An 18020-nucleotide genomic window follows, 5' to 3' on the forward strand; every position below is an offset into this window, starting at 1 on the left:
AAGAAGGTGGTGCTAACCTTACTGCTAGCTGCTAGCTTGGTTAGCATGTGATAATGCTATTGCTATTGGTCATTTTTTGCTAGAGAATAATCAGGCTTAAAACTATTAAAACAAAATGTACTTGAAGGAAAAACTGCATATCTGCCTCCCGAGAGGGTTTTTTGGTACAACTAAACGCTGAATAAGACTTTTTAAAGTTCTTAACAACTAACTTTAATAAACTGAAAACACACTGAAATAGCAACAACTACGACTATGTCTTTACACTCTAAATCTCAGGTGACGCCATGGTAACATAACCTAACCAATGTTGCTGCTGTAGTAGTGACTTGTCAACAGAAGGCATCCACCTGTCACTGAAAGTGGCCACTTAATTATGCATAACTTTGAGCCTCAATAACATTTAGATTTGTGGGTAATCTAAAAAATTTACCCCCCATACAGTTGTCATGACAGTGAAATTAGTTACAGAGACGACAATTATTTTATTGTGCCAGGCTGTTAGGCATTTTAAAAAAGGGGGACTGTGAGGATCGACTCGTTCTTGTAGCCAGCCTCAAGTGGCCATTTGAGGAACTGCGGTTTTTGGCACTTCAGCATTCGCTTCATTTTTCAGCTGTGGAGGTGCTATCCGTTCAGAAGACCACATATATTAACCTTTTTTAGTCTAATAAATAAACAAAATAAACTTACAAAGAGTCAAGGCAGCAAATATTCTTACACTGATTTTTCTTCTGAATTCAAGTTTGTCTCTTTCACAGAGCTGACTAGTTTAATTACCTTGGTAACTTCATGCAGACTTAACAGAAACAAAACAAAACTCACCTGAACAGTCTTAGTTAGGCTTTCCACTGTTCCAACAATCACCATCTCTGGTTTGGTTGAAATAAACCCTTAATTCACTGAGTAAGATTTAGAAATATGCTGACTCTACATGCTGTTTCTCCCCTGCGATCTCACTCTGTTGTTGCTGGCTGCTGCTCAGCGGGCAGCTTTTACTCATTCTTTGAAGGCAGACCATTAAATTCACAAAATGACATAAATTTCCCCTAAAAAACTACAGACAATTTACTCAGCTGATTTATAGGTCCAATCGCCCAGCCTTACTGTAGAGGTCCCACATTTTACTCGTTAATCTTGGAACTAGATCGTCAGAAGAAAGGAGTTGTTCAAGTCAGGTACTTTGAACTTTAAGAAATCCTCCAGTGATGAGTGGAGTCAGGGTTGGGCGACACATACATATACATCTGTATTGTTTACACCAACATAGAATGACATTTATTTTGTGTTTGCTCATACCAGCGCTCACTCAGCTGTAAAATGATAAACAGACAATGGAGGTCAGATGACTCTGCTGCTGTAAAGGTCCTTCAAAGCCCTTTTTATTTTGTAGAATGTAGCAACCAGCCCAGATTGTAGAGAGCCGAGGAAGCCGTAATGAACTGTATTAGAAAAGCAGAGAGTGGTGAAGAGAGAAAAATGGAAAATGCAAAACAAGAGGAATGATGGCATCGCTTGCAATCAAGACGAATGAAGATAAAAGACAACAGTCACAGAAAGCCGCTCGCCCTCCCTTCATCGTGATCCCACTGAAGATGTAGAAGTGACTCAGATATAGGAACCGGCAGGCGAACCTGCATGCATGGCCGACATCCAGAACACTTCCCCGCTGTCTTCTGGACGACCTTTCGGAGTGTAACCTTGGGGCGTGAGGCCGTGCCAGAGAAAGTTAATGAAAGCAGTGACACACCAGTAAACAACAACAAAAGGATTACAATAGAACGAAATGAATCAGAGAAACCTGCTTTATCGTAACAGCGTGAAATACGAGTTCAGATGAGGTGTGAAATCTCAGGACAGGGTCACCTTCAGGCTCATAAAATTCTGATAAGATCTCCGTGTGGTGAGAAAAGTTTGTATAATTTAATAAACTTCAGCTACTTTGAGCTTAAAGAGTCGACTTTGGAGAAATTGGAGAACGCAGCTTTGCTCTGAATTATTAATCGAGCTTTGAATTCTCAAAGCCTGATTTCTTTTCTTCTTCAGTGGTCTGAACTCAACCCTCACACACACACACACACACACACACACACACACACACACACACACACACACAGAGCTTTTCTTTTACACACAACTACACACACAGACTTAAGAAGAACAATACCAGTCGACATATTGCCTCAGACCTCTGCAAGCATTCAGGACTCAGTAATGAGCCTGTGAAATAGTTCCACGCTCTCTCTGCGTGACGCCAAAAAGGCACATATGATGTTTTCTTGATATACCTCACTGTTGCATCAGTCACGTCTGTGAGTGTGTAGCTGTAGGACTGCAGGACTCCATAAAGATGTCACTAATGTACTGTAATGTAATGAAACTGCTGCCGTGGAGTCCAGATCGCCACCAAGGCTTTTATTTCACATTAGGAGCCCCCTCATTGCCAGCGCCACTGGAAAGCAGACATATTACGGTGTTCCTCTGTGCTTATAGACCAGCAGCCTGGTGTTTGTTTGAGAACAGACGTGATTTCCAAGTTGAAGCAGAAACCTGGGTAATATTAGTTTTTCCTGTCTCAATAGAGAGAGAGGTAGACAGCGTGTGACAGAAGGACACCCACAAATAAAGAAATACTGTCCTCCCCTTCTTCTGTCTTTTGATATGTGGGGGCAGGAGCTCAGTGGCAGTAATGCATTCTGACTCCTGCAACCATCGACTGCCAAAACCACCTACCGTGTCACCCAAGGGGGAAAACAAGAGCACAGGCCAATGGCAGTGACGCATGAAAGAAGCCAATAAGCAAAACACAAACAGACAATACTGGTTCAGTGAGACGTGCGGTACAATCAGCACCAGGGCCAGGTTGAATTAACCAGCCATCATTATACTTTTATTGTCTTTTAGTCTGTTTAGTAACCCTCGGGTCATTGACTGTAGACTGGCAGATACTTGGACTACAGTATCTTTTATGATTAGCTGCAAGCTAAGTGGTTTGAAAGAGTCTGTTTACATCTGGTAACCTTGTAACACGCGTTTTGGTAATCCCAAGCTGACAGCTGATAGACATCATTGTTCACACCTGTGTCTATCATGTGACTCCAGGTGACCACTTGTGTTCAGATTTCATTATTGCCTACATCAGAAGGCCCCATGCAAAGTTATTAGGTCCTCTTGCTAGCTGCTCGCTAGCATGCTCGCTGGTCCGGCTTCCTCCCACAGCGCAAGAACGTGAACAAGTCTCAGTTCTCTTGTACCATGGCAAAGGAGGAGAAAACACATCAAATCCGTCACCAAATCAGCTTTTTTCCACCTCAGGAACATCTCCAGACTCCGACCTTCACTCCCCGACTCTGTTGCTGAGACTCTAATACACGCCTTCATCACCTCACGTCTGGATTATTGTAATGCCGTTCTGTACGGGGTCACCAATAAAACACTTGGCAGACTCCAACATGTTCAAAACTCAGCTGCCAGGGTTCTTACTCGCACTAAACCTTGGCAGCACATCACCCCCACTCTCAAACAACTGCACTGGCTTCCTGTGAAGTTCCGGATCACCTTCAAACTTGTCCTGCTCACCTACAAATCTCTGTACACCCTTGCTCCTCAGTATTTAACAGACCTCCTTCATGTTCACCACCCGTCCCGGAACCTGCAATCTGCGGACTTGGGCCTCCTTTCATTTCCTCGTACTAGAAGGCAAACCTTTGGGAGCAGGGCCTTCAGTGTGGCAGCACCCACCCTCTGGAACACGCTTCCGCTGGAGATTCGCCAGGCCCCAACTCTGGACTCTTTTAAATCTCAGCTAAAGAGGCACCTTTTTCTGCTGGCTTTCGCCAGCTAGTTGTGTTTTCTGTTTGTTCATGTCATGTGATTTTGTGGTTGTCTGTGTGATTTTGTGGCTGTTGGCAATTGTGAAGCGACCTTGGGTTTCTTGAAAGGTGCTATATGAAATTGATTTATTATTATTTATTATTATTATTAAACTGATGGAGATGTGGAGTATTTTGTGAAAAATCTTGATTGTTGAAACAGTTCGACTCTCATTCCCGCGGCTGTCTAACTAAAATAGTGCCACTAATCAATGGAGGCTGGTAGCAGGTTGAATCAACAAAATCCAGTTTATCTCTATGGATTATTTTAATGCTGAATTGACAAGGATACGGTCGACAAATGATGCCTTTTATGTTGTGTCTCAGACATTGTGTGTTTTTGTGGACACCTCAGAAAATCTTAATATGTCACATTTCTAAAGGTAGTTTGGTTTAGTTTTTTCCACCAGCAGCAGGATGAGAAATAATCTCAAAAAGAATCTAGGTGCGGTCTTGCAAATAGTGACTCCACAAGATCCCCGGTCTTTGTAAGGTCTTAAAACTCAGATTGTCTTATGATTTGAGATGGTTTCAGACTTTTCAAAGTCTTTTCAAAGTTTTCTTGTGTGTGGTAGGCATAATTTGTAGCCTAACCATGCTGTATTTGGTGTCAGGGCTTTTTGTTTCCCGCAGAAGGATGCTCAACCTCTGCTCTCTGTGTTTCCTGTAACAGGTCAGCATCTGCTTGGAGTGCAACAGCAGCAAGCTCCGAGGCCTGAAGCGTAAGTGGATCCGCTGTTCAGCACAAGCCACAGTCCTCCACCTCAAGAAGTTCATCGCCAAAAAGCTTAACCTGACATCATTTAATGAGGTACAGATATTAACACACAATGGGACATGAAACAGTAAAACCTTTTACATACATTCATTCATTTTTTATTGCCAATGGGTGAACAGATTGTGAAGTCACCTAACTTCCTGGGTTGCCCATCAGCTTGTGGACTGATTTCTATATAAAAAGGATTGATTCATTTTCCTGACAAAATCCAAGAGATTTCTTGCCTCTCTTCAATTCCCCTAAAGTACCTACAGTGTGCAACAGTAGCTAATGTTAGCTTAGAAATGGAGTCTGCTAATGCTAACAGAGTCAGTTATTGTCAACAAATGACAGCACAGCGTCCACACATGCAGCGGTAGCTCGTAGATGGACCTTTGATTAGGGCTGTAGCAAGTTAGGGACCGTGGGATGTGCTAGCTAGCTAATTCTTGTCTCACTGTCTCTCTAAATTAAATTAAATTAAAAATTAAAATTGGCATTCTACAACACTGTAAATTCACCAGAATTCAGAGTTTCACTGATATGTGAACTATATTATGATATTGTAGCTTTAGCTGGCTAATGATAGCTAACGTTAGCTTGCTTGCTAACGCGGAGAAATTGCTAGCTAGCTAATGTAGCAAAATACTGTCTTGAGTGGATAATGTCAGCTAATTCATTCAGACTTCCGGGCTGGTTTGCGAATCCGTTAACCATAGCTTGCTCACCCGCTAACGTTATTGCTGTGTTAGTTTGCTAGCTTGCCAAATCACCTCACTAGCAACACGATCCATGATACTAATTCATGTGGGCCATGGCTGCTGTGATTGGTACTGTTGACTTAGCCAACAATAAAGGATGTAATGGTACAAAGTGATGTCTGCTAGCCAAGAGCAGTGCAAGCTAACTATAAACTAAGCTAAGGTTAGGCAGCTGTAATGCTACTCTGCATGGACTTGTCATTGGTTGCTTTGGTTAGCTGATGAAGTAAATGTGCAAATGGCAAGCTAGTTATGGAGCTAATGGTTCAAATTAAATATTGGAACATTACAGATAATGTTATTCTCAATATGATTGTAATGTATTTTCTAGCATTCTACCAGCATGATTCCAGCCAATCACATTCAGTCTCTTGTGTGTCACGTTACTGGTTTGGCTGACGGTTATTGAGTGCGAGCGCAGGCAACAGGATGCTGACTGCAGTTCACTGAACACCCAACTGTGTCATTAATTACAAGGATATTCTGAAAGTTACATACAGAACTTTTCCAGTAACATTTGGCACCAGAGCAATTGTTTTGTTGCTTTTTCCTGCAGGTAACCAAGGAATCTGTAATATTCTAGTTTATAATATTCATAGTTTCCTTGCAGGTAACACCTGCAAAAACTCTGAAACGCTCAAGCTACACAGTGCATTTTAAAGTTTTATATCAGTCTTCTTTGCAAAAAGAAAAAAAAGGACATATTAAAAGGTTTTAATATCAGAGAATCAACTGATTAAAAGTAATTCATGAGCACAGAGGATTCTCACTGGGTGGTGAGACAAGATGAGAGTGACCAAAATTAATTTTACAGCATTTTGTGACAAAATGACTCCAACTCTGGATTACTCAGTTCTCTGTCATCTTTAATTCCTGTGCTCATTAACGGCTGACAAACATTATTCCCCCAAAATGGATTTGTAGCAATTTGGAACAAATCTTTTTAATTCTTGGCATGTGTTTGGACATGTTTGGAAGCACCAGCTGGGCGGTGCATATCAGAAAGTTTAGTTGATCATGAGAAATTACATAAAGGTCAGTTAATTATACTTTTCCGCACTGACTCATACAAGTCCTTTTGTGTTTGTTATATTTAGCAGGAAACGAGCCTTTAATGATATCTACATGTGATAATTTTTCTATTTATTGTGCTTGCCGCCCCGTTCAGAGCAGCAGGGGGAAGAGTGGGCGATCGTTTGAAAGATGGATTTTTAGAACGCCGTGAATAATCATCACAGACGCCTTCGTGTCTTCTATTTTTTATTTCCTGTCTCTTTTTTTACTGGCTGTCACAGAGATGAGTGGGTAGGCTCCATCATATCGTCGGCCTCCATAGCACCACTTTGGCAAGGACGTCCGCTCTCCCATTGTTGTCCTATCTATTGACTATCAAAAGCTGTTGTTCGCACCAATTCTGTTATCAGCGGCGAGCCGAGCACAGAGCTTTACAACACTTTGCTTTGTCAGAGAACAGTGCGCCATTTACTCATTCCTCCTGTCACCCATCTAAATGTGTCTGCAGGAAGTGAACGCATGAATACATGAAGAGAAGAAACGCCCAAACTGACGAACCTCTTTAAAAAGCTCATCTTTGATACAGTCACTGTGGAAGATTACGTTAAGTGTAGGAGACACTATTACATTACACTATGTAAAGACCTACAGCATTCTCACATCACACGTCTTTTTAGCTGATTAATAACATCTTGCTCCCTCTCCTCAGAGGTAACATATCGTCGCTGTCCTGTGATAGCCCTCTGTGACGAAGTGCAGGTGACAGCTGTGGCCGTAGACATTTTGTTTGAGAGTTCCGTCCCATTCTTGAAGGATACTCTCTTCAAATTTGGCAGAAAACTCCACTTGGACTCACTGTGACCTCATAAAACACCTTTTCGGCTGTAACTCAAGAATTCATACGTTAATTATGACAAAACATCACACCAATGTCTAATAGGATAAAATTTAATATCCAAAAGGTCAGCTTCACTGTGACATCATAATCTTATGCAAAAAAACTTTCCTGGCTGTTACTCAACACCATAACTCAGGAACAGGAGGGGAGACATTTGGTTGGATACATAATATGTAACACCATTCTTGGGTGACTCATCTTGAAACTGTACTGATTGTATAGATCTTATTGTGTGAAGCGCCAGTGTTTTAGAAGTTGTACTTTCTTTGCAGCAACATTTATATTTGAAGCATCGTCAGCTTTGTGTTCTGTCCTGTTCCTCTGGTAGTCCATCACAAGCTCATTGGTTTTGCTGATATTGAGCTTCAGGTGATTGTGGAAGGTCTCCCTCAGTCCTCTGTACCCCTTTGTAAAAATGGTTTCTTATTACACATGTTAATAAGTATTTTGCCAAAAACTACACTTAATATCTGTAATTAAAGTCCTCACTACATATGTCTTGCGTCTGGACAGACATGGATGTGAACTGCACCTTGACTGGTTGGCGGAGGCATACAACTGTGAGGCTATAGTTCTTTTTCAGACAATCAAATGGGGGTTAAAAAGGTCTGATGAGGTTAACATGTACAAGAATTTTCTCAACTCATAAAAGGAACCTTCAGTTGATCTGAGAAACTCAAACTCACTTTATTTGCAGATGCTTGATTTTCACTAGACAGCAATGATAAGTCAAAAGCCCCTTTTACACTGCCTGCTCAAGGCTTAAGTATCAGGCCGTTATTTCTTCCTGCCGTTCTGTGTAAAAGGTATGATTGTGAAGTGGGGAGATAGATTTGTCTCACCTCTGAACCGGGAACAGAGGTAGTAAACAAGACAGCCAGCAGCACGGGATCATGGTGGCACCGGTGTCATGTATTGATGACGTGTTATGTGTGCGAGTCATCGCGGGAGATTTAAAAAGTAGCTTGTAGCAGTTAGCAGCTAACTCAAAGACATAGAACAGCAGCTGAAAACAGTGAGGTCTGGGAGTTCTTAACCCTCCAAGCAGAGGACAAGATCAGCCAACAGGGACGGTAAATGATTGTTATTGCCATGTTATGCCATTGTTGCTGTTTAGAAAATGCTGCCGACACATGTGTTATATATCACTCTAGAGGCTGACGCTGTTGTCACGTCCGTCATGCCTCTATTGATTCCAGGATGCCAGCATGCTTTTAAAGTCACACGCTGGAGCGGTATGATGCCTCCCTTGTTTGGTTCTTAAAAATGCAGAAGCGCTGTAATGAAGGGGGCTTAAGACTGACAATCCATTCTATGATTGATTTGTTTTTATAGCTTGTAGAGGTGAAAATCTCTCTAGCAATTATTTCAGAAAAATCAGAAAACATAATTGTGTAGCAAGAATGTTTTTTCTTCCTCTTTCTTTTCTTTCCTCAGGTTCACCTTGTGAACACTTGGGGGATCCTGAACCCCAGTTTGGGAACTAGAGAATGCCTTTATGTCTGTCATAAAATAATGTGCAGTTAATCTTTTCATTGTCTATCGGGCTACTGATTATTTACAATACTTAATCCAGTTATTTTCTCAACAGAACAGACATCTTAATAGATGAATCCTTTGGGTCTATTGAGTGTCAGAAAACAGTGAAAAGTGCCAGGCACAATTTGTCCGAGCCCAAGCTGACATATTCACTCAACTGGTTCATGCTATCAGCAGTCATAAACCTAAAGATCTTCAATTTAATGTCACAAAAGATAAAGAAAACCAGCATATATTCACTTTAAAGAAGCTAAAATAAGCTTTATTTGTGCTTAGAAGTTGACTTCTTAAAGAAATATCATTACTCTTTTTGTGCAGGTTTATTTTGGTAAGGATTATAATTTCTCCAGATCTTTAATGTAAAACTTTCTTGATCATACAAGGAAATCAAAAAGGATCAGGGATGTTCTTTTTGCCGTGTTTTTTTCTCTTAATTGTTTTTTATTTTAGCACAAAGCCCTCCATGACTTTCAGGATAAAATCACATTTCCAGCTTTCCTCTGGATAATATTTAGCACCCTCTAATCACACACCCTGGACACTTTCCACTGCTCTGTCAGCGCTAATAAAGGCTGTTTGGTGTTTACCCAGTCAGAACCAGCAGGTGGCGCTGTGGCCGTGTTTGCTTCCAGCCTCCTCTCCCTCCCTCCCACTCTGCCTCCCTCTCAGTATTGACTGGCAGATGCAGATGCGAGGCGCCGCTCAGCAGAATATCAATGTTGACTTCACAGGGGGAGCAGTAGATTTGGTGTTCAGTATCGAACTCATGCATTCTCTCAAAAAGCCCCGCTGCTGCACAGGAGCCAGGGGCCACGCTCCAAGTCAAACTAAGCTTCCTCTCCGAGACACAGACATGTTATAACTCAAGACTGAAAAGTGAGAGCAGAGGGGGCAGCAGACAGGTGGTGGAAGTTTTATTTCTGCATCAAACACAGCCTTAAAAACCCAACAGCAGTGGCATTGGACGTGTTGTCACAGTTCAGTCACGTTCACCTCAGGTCACTCTGAAGTCAGACATTGTTTAATAATTTGCTCTTTGTTATATTTTCACAGCTGGACATTTTATGCAACGAGGAAATCTTGGGAAAGGACCACACTTTGAAATTTGTTGTTGTGACAAGATGGAGATTTAAGGTAAGTCATTCTCTGAGTTGAAATGATTTAAAGGGCCAGTGTGTAATATTTGGCAATGGTTTATTGTCAATCTGAATCTGAATCTGAATATTCTACCCATTAATATGTTTATACAAGTGTATAATTGCTATAAAATAAAATTCGTTTGGTTTTCGTAGCCTTATAATTATGCTTTTATATATATATATATATATATATATATATATATATATATATATATATATATATAGATAGCAAGGGCCTATAGAGAGAGGTCGCCATCTTGCGCCGCCATGTATGTACGGCAGACCGAGCGGACAATCCAGCCAGCCAGAGAACGCGTTTCGCGTGTATAAATGAACCAACGAAGACAGCGGGAGGAAGGAAGAAGGAGGAGGAAACAGCAGAGAGTGTTAGTAGTTCGTCGATAGAGAGTAGTGAAAAGTTTTTTTTAGTTATAAAGTTTGCGAATGGACCACACTTACCACGCAACAGGAGAGAATGAACCCGAACCGTCATCTGCGAGGAAAAGAAGACGCAGCTTCACTCCTTGTGATGCACTCTCTGCGGCGCTTTTCCTCCTGATGATATATCTCCCCAACGATGGTAGCACCGAATCCCATTCTGTGCATTCAGCCTCTCTTCTCATCCGCTCAGCATCAAACACATGGAGTTCCTCATCTGTGTGCTCTGGCTCAAACAGGTATGGCTCTGGGTCTGTGTCCGCTACAAGAAACTCTTCAAAATCGCGTTCAAAGTCGTCCATTGCAGCTACTTAAACAGCTGAGCACTGTTTACCGGCTACGCTGTCAGTCAGTGTGTGGGCTGGAGATTGGCGGAGCAGAGAGGGGAGGGGGGTCGGTCCCCACTTAGTATCGTAAACGAGTATGTGTGTAAAGTTATGAAGTGTGTCTGTTACGCCAGAAGAGTCAGACTCTGGGACAGAGTGGAGTGTTACCAGAGTTTCTGGAGTGCTCAAATAAACTGGCCTTTTTCCCGAATGCTCCTCTGGTCTCCTGCTCGTGAGGGATTCATTACAATATCGTAACATGGTTTAGATTTCTAAATAAACATTCACCTCCTCGCTAGATAGACCTACTCCTGAAAAACTCGTGCACAAGGCTTTTTGTCCCTACGAGGCCACCGTCATTTACCCGACGGGAGGGGTGAGCGAGTGAGCCCTGCAATCTAGAATTTGACCACTGATGTCACTGTTTCCAACGGTTTTCAACCCATTTTACACACTGGCCCTTTAACCGCACTGCATTATTGGTAAACATCCTCACCAACTGTTTGCTAAACCCCGCCCCCTTTATTAAGTGTTGCTACGCCTGTCAAGCTTGTGGCAACTGTGGCCGATTGAAATTTGGGGCTGTTTTTGAAACAATGATTTCAGGAGACAGCTTCTTACTTTTAGTCAGCATCTGTCAGTTTACAGAAAACTAAAATGGCCTCTCTGACTTATTTTATCAGCTGTAGTTAGCTAACGTAACAAGCTAATCGATGCTAGGTTAGATGTGGATGAGTTGTTTGAAAAGTCCTTAGACTTCGTAATACTTTTAACTAGCTTATGTCAAAATAATGGCTACAAATGCCAAATTAGCACCATGTGATGTTGCATAAAAAGTCTGAGGCTAAAGCTACACGTCTCAGGCAAAAAGTCCAGGACACACCTGCTAATGTTGAGCTAAACTCAGATATAGACCCTGTCTACAGGTGTAGGGATGTTTTCAAAAACAAACATAGTGTAGGTCACTAAAACTGCCTTCTAAGGTGGAGAATTTTCAAAACTCGAATTACTTTGTATCCAGATGTTAATGGAGCATATAGAAAACGATGACATGCCAGGTACCACAGCAACAATGGTGTACCTCATCGTCCGTCCACGCGAGTCACATTTTGGGTTGGCTGTAGCACCAAATATGTATGATGTCAAACATGTGTAAATAAAGAAATAATTAGCTATTATTGTTTTTATTACTGTTTAATTTGTTAAAACAACTAAAGGAAAAATCAACTCACCACGCATTCTCCAGTATTTGACGTATTGTTGAGGTAGCCTTTATCGTCACCTACTGGTGGGGCAAGCGGTTGAGTGTTTGGAGTCATTGTTGTGTTCTAGTGTGGACGGAAATATTTAGTAAAATGAGGTTAGTGTGGACAGATTTTTTTTTTAAAAAAACATTAGGAATAAATACTTGTTTTTAAAGATATCCATATACATGTTAGGGCCCTTTTTTTCTTTTTTAAAAACATAATCTATAACCCCAGAAAATGATTTAGTTATCTTATAATATGTAGACTTTTAGCCTTGGGGAGTATATTTTTATTTTGTGTTTTTGTTTTCTATATTTTTTTTCTGTTGTAAGCTAGTTAGCTGGCATGCAAACGTTACAGTAGACCAGACATTTATTCATTCATTTTCAGCAGCCGTTTATCCTGGTACAAGGTCGCAGATCTGCTGGAACTTATCCCAGCTGTCTTTGGGCGACAGGCGGGGTCAATCACGGGCAGCAGGCCAGACTATAACAGGGCTGTAGAACAGACAACAAACTATTTCTTACAATTTTTCCCACATATTTTCAGTGAAAATAACTTTCCAATAAATTTCCATAAAAAACTTTCCAAACTCTTGGGACGGAGAGTATCTCTCTTGCTGGAGACCCATCCACAGTGCAGATCTTGACAGGCGTTCTTTGGTTAATAAGCTAACTGATGTTTAGAGGACGGGTTTAATGAACAGTCTATAAAGTGGTTTCACAGAAACAGCTCATACTGAGGTTGTGTTTTTGTTTCCCCTCCAGAAATCCCCCCTCCTGCTCCATTACAGACCCAAGATGGATCTGCTGTAGCTAAAACGGACACAACGGTTGTTTTTCTTTTTTTGGGGGCCCAGTGGCCGCGGACTGTGCCGAAACCTTTTTATTTATGCAAAGACGATCAACCAACACCAAGCAAACACCCGACGGTAACAGTCAACATAAGCCAGCAAATCGGGATCTAAAGACGGGGGAGGGGGGGGCAACTACAACAAAAACTGGCAACCTCCAGCACAGATACTGCGACACTGGTGTGTTTTTAGGAAATAAAACAACCATTTTTTTGTCCGCTACATCCTAGATATGTGAACAAAACAAAATAGAAAAAAAAAAAAAAAACTAATGGAGAGAAAGCATATATTTATACTTTTGTACAGAAGAGACACATGGAACCAAGACACTACTGGTGCTCTGTTTACAAACAAGATGTCGGGAATCACGTCTTTTTGAGCTTCATGCAGATTTCATCCTCCCGAGACAATGACTGAGAGCAGAGGAGGACGGGGTTTTTTTTTTTATATATAAAAAGGTGTGGGTTTTTTTTTCTTCAACAATACACTCGACACGTCTTGGGAGCACAGAAAGTATATGGAAAAAGTTATATAACAACAGGCATCAATTTTAAGCTGTTTATCAAGTAAATTGTCTCTGAATCTTTTTTTTTTATTTTCATTTTGTTGGCTTTGTCTAATTTGCTATTGGGTTCTTGATGATTGTCAATTGTGAATAGGCTAAAAAATTTTGTGTAGTAATTTATGTTCTATATACCAATATTGTACATAAAATGTCATTACAGAGAGAGAGAGACTGAAGAGAGTAAGAGAGACTTTAGACTGTTAAAAAAAGAGAGTGGATCCCAGAAGTGCTATCTATATGTTGGGCGATAAGTGTCCGGAGGCGATAAATTAGGATTTTTAAAGACAGACTCACTATCAGTATCAAAATATATAGATGCATCTTTATGTTGTCTGAGCAAGACACAAAACGAATATATCAAATCCTCTGCCATTAGTGTGTACGTGGGGTCTGAGTATGTTACATTGCATTACATGACTTTAAGAAGAAAGCTTCCCCCGCCTCCCCATGCTCCTCATCTCACCTGCCTTCCATGGAATACAGTCATATGTCTTTTTTCGTTTGTTTTTGTTTGTTGGACATCATTTTGAACCAATTCTGTCTTAACAATAATGCTACACAAAACACTCACGTTCAAAAAATGCCTGCGAGACATAAAAATGCAATATCTGGGCAGAGAACTTGTTCATGTTTATAGATTTTAATCTCACACCATGCAGTCCTTAATATCCATCCTCGTGTGTTTGCAGTCTTTCAGCAGCACCAGGCAGGCAAGTACTGATACACCCACATGTTTACAGCTTTGAGTTGAGCTGCGAGCAGCAGATGTTGTTTGCACCCTGCACCCTGCATACCATGCATTTTCCTCTGCTGCATTTTCACTGCAGAGCCAACCCAAAGACCAGAAAATAGTGTTGGCACTGTGCATACATGCAAATCGAGGTTACATTGCATTTTCACGTTATTATGTAAAGTTACATTTCATCAACGCTGGGATTAATGTGTGGATAGGTTTAGGCACCAAAACCTCTTGGTTATGGTTAGGGAAAGATCATGTCTTGGGTAATGTCTGGTTTTGGGGGCACAAACCAAACGGAAAACACAGCAATGTCTTCGTGGCACTATTTCTGCTGGAAAAACAGTGACGGTTGCTAAAAACACCACAACTGGGTGCTTTAAAGCCACTGGAAAAAGGGCCAAGAGCTACTAAAAAACAATCACATTTGAGGGTTAAAAAGCTGCAGGAAACACAGTGACTGGTCCCCAAAAACACCCATGGTTGGAGGCTAAGAAACTGCAACAAGCACAGCATTGGTTCCTTAAAAAGCACCAATGTTTGGGGGCTAAAAAACTGTTGGTAAAACTGCCTTCTGTCGCTAAAAACACCTTTGTTTTGGGGTTTAAGAGCTGCAGGAAACACAACAACAGATCCCTAAATAACACCTACGTCTGGGGGCTAAAAATCTGCAGGACACCTAACAATTATTCCCTAAAGCACCCATGTTTGGGGGCTGAAATACGTTGGAAAAACAGCCTTGGGTCCTTAAAATACACCTTAGTTTGGGGGCTAAAAAGCTGCTGGAAACACAGCAATTACTTGCTAAAAAACAACTGGTTCAGTAGTGTGCAGCTCAGCAGGCATTGCACCTAGGTGACATGCCTTCCACCTTTTGATGACAAAGTCAGCTCATATATTTCATCAACACTTAGATTAATGTGTGGTTAGGTTTAGGCACCAAAACCACTTGGTTATGGTTAGGAAATGATCATGTTTTGGCTTAGAATATCCGGTTTTGGGGGCGCAATCCCGACTGGAAACACAGTAATGTCTTGGTAAAAACAACCTATTTTTCATGGCACAAACCCTGCTGGAAAAACAGTGACAGGTCACTAAAAAACACTCAACTGGGGGCTATAAAGCAGCATGACAAAGAGCCAAGAGTTGCTTAAAATCAATGACACTTGGGGGCTAAAAAGCTGCAGGAAACACCAGTGGTTCCCAAAAAAGCATCCATGTGTTAGGGCTAAAAAGCCATTGGAAAAAACAGCCTTGGGTCGCTAAGAACACCCACCTTTGGAGGCTAAAAATCTGCAGGACACACAGCAATTGTTCCCTGAAACACCCACATTTAGGATGATAAAGTCAGCTTATATGTCACTTTAGAAACGTTGATATGATACGTATGAAACATGTAAATGCAATGTATTCGTGGTTTGCAGAAACGTACAATGTCAACGTTTTCCTCTGGCGACTGGGCCGGCAAAACTCTGTCAAAGCTACAACACAATAGATTTTTCTAACTTGTAAATTACGCACCAGTCTCGCTTGTCTTAACAGCCTCAGTGACAAAGTGAGGCTGTAACAGAGTTGAGCATCTTACGCTAACTCTGACGTTAAGTTTGGACATTTTCTCGCCCACAGGAAGTGAATTTGAAAGTTAGGAGCAAAGTATGGTAAACTGCGACTTTTCTTTTCAGAGCTGGACTTCCTCGGTATGAAGCATCACAGATGGGCCAGTGTGATAGACATGAGTGCAGAATATTGACGTCACATCGTTGTGTTTATGGGGTATTTTTCAGTTACTTCTCACTGCCAGTTGGAGTTGCAGACGTGCACATTTGCACTGCGTTTAAGAAGATTTCTGAAAGTCAAGTGGATAATGTTTCTGTCACAAAATCCGTACAAAACTAGGATTTTTTTTTTGCAGCCAGTGTTCAATATTGTCGACTTCACAAAATGACACAAATTTACGAGTATTTTTGAGAAATGACTCGCAAATTCAGGTTTCGCACAGGGAGGGTTTTTGAGCATTTTGATAATGAAATTCTGAATAAAAATGACTACTGTTTGGTCATTTGGTGCTTCTAAATGTATGTTTCTAACCCTGAGGAGGATTGTTCCTCGGGAACGTGCTGTTCTTTAACCGTGTGACACAGCAAACCAATGTTCTGTTCAACCACAAAATGTCTTTACTCACAACATTCAAACTGCTAAATTGTCTTTAACGTTACAACGACTGGATCCCTGAACGCCATGTCAGACCTCAAGTAGTATTACCTCACTGACCTGTCTGTAACTAAACAATTATTCACCCTTGCATTGTATCTGCCCACTACAAGCTGTTTTATCATGAGCAGGGTTCCTATGCATCAGAAGGCTCCAGAAGTCTGAAAAAATAGTCATTTGACAACTTTTGAGATTGGATAACAATTCTGACACGTGTAAAACACAGACATTTATTGGAAATTCTCTTATCATTCCCAGTATTGTGCTATGTTTGGAAATGGAGACTTGTATAGGAACCCTGCCTCGTAAGGACCTATATGACGTGTGTATTAAATAGACGTTTTTATAGCCTACAGGTCTGTACCTAACCAGCTCAACCAAAACTCCTACTGCAGTCTGTGATATCATCTCTGCCTGTTTGAGTTTTCCTCTTATGGTAACCTTTGTGTGTAATCCAGCCACCTGTCTAAAAAGTTCATTGTTTTTGGTTTAAATTCATGGCAAGTGTGTTTAATATGCACCAGGTGCTTGGACCCCAGTGTACCTCCTGCTTGCAGGTCGAGGTGAAAATCTGATTACAGAAATGTAATTTGCAGCACAAAAATCCTGCGTTTGCAATTTCTCCCCATTTTTCTCTTCCCTTTTTATTTCTGTAATTATCCTGTGATCATTGTGATTGCACTCCTGCAGCAGGTAACAACTTTTTAATGAACTAAGGCAGACAAAAAAAAAAAAAAAAAAAATCAGAATTTTTGTTTTTAAAAACAAAAAAAAAAAAAGAAATTATGCTGATCAACTCTTAAAATGATTAAAAACCAAGAACAATGAGCCCTACCAGCTTGTCAGCTCCTGGAAGACTACTGTGTTCGAACTTGTTGCAAACCCCCACAACAATAATGTACTAATGTGCTGTTATGTCTTTGTAAGTGCAGACTTGGTGTTTAAAGGCTTATACGCAGGTTATTCATAGGAATAAGGCAAATGTCAGTAAATTTAAAGACGCTCTGAGGCTGACGTCACAGTGATCTGGTTTTACGTTGGTGAAAATGCGGTTTGACTCTGATATCAGCCACTACAAACTTCAGCTTCTGCTCTTCGCCTCATCATGTTCACGTGTCGTCACCTCGTGGCTCTGCAGTCTGTTGATGATGAAATCTCTTCAGTGTACATAAGCTTTTTCCTCAGGTGATTAAGCTGTAAAACACCCAATACAAGGTGCTACGATAACAGTGACTACAAACGCAAACAAATGTTATCAACACTTACATTTCTGTATTATGCAGAGCACTGCATACACTGTGTTGTACTGATTAGAAGGACTGGCATTGAAACAAAGGTTACATCTGTACGTGTGTTCATTTTTTTTTTCTTTACACTGAGGTGGTTGCGTTCACACTGCTGCACTTTTGGGTTTCCCCCTCACGTCAGATTATTCCTCATTGCTGTGAAGAGGAAAATGTTGTGTAGTTCTTCTCTTTATTCTGAAATATATCGAATTAAAGTTCAACTGATGACAAACGTATGAATATTTTACCAAAATGGTGATTGTGACAAAACAGTTGCACAAGCGAAAACAAAGCTTTCTCATCAGAACTCGTCAAACACCTACAATTTTGTGCAAGGTATCTTCCTGTGTCTGATTTTTACGTTCTTGGATGGCGAGT

General features: G+C 41.0%; 1 protein-coding gene across 1 annotated transcript in view; it reads left to right on the forward strand.

The window, feature by feature from the left end:
• The window catches only part of pcgf3 (polycomb group ring finger 3), a 98365-nt gene extending 85221 nt beyond the window's left edge, over positions 1–13144 (forward strand). The window contains exons 8-10 of the mRNA XM_033632576.2: positions 4546–4683; positions 9895–9975; positions 12759–13144. Of these exons, the coding sequence (XP_033488467.1) occupies positions 4546–4683; positions 9895–9975; positions 12759–12806 (267 nt within the window). The 3' untranslated portion in view covers positions 12807–13144. The remainder of the gene's footprint in view (positions 1–4545; positions 4684–9894; positions 9976–12758) is intronic.
• The last annotated feature ends 4876 nt before the right edge of the window (positions 13145–18020 follow it).

The sequence above is a fragment of the Epinephelus lanceolatus genome, chromosome 7, assembly GCF_041903045.1.
Source record: "Epinephelus lanceolatus isolate andai-2023 chromosome 7, ASM4190304v1, whole genome shotgun sequence".
NCBI classification, from domain to species: domain Eukaryota; kingdom Metazoa; phylum Chordata; class Actinopteri; order Perciformes; family Serranidae; genus Epinephelus; species Epinephelus lanceolatus.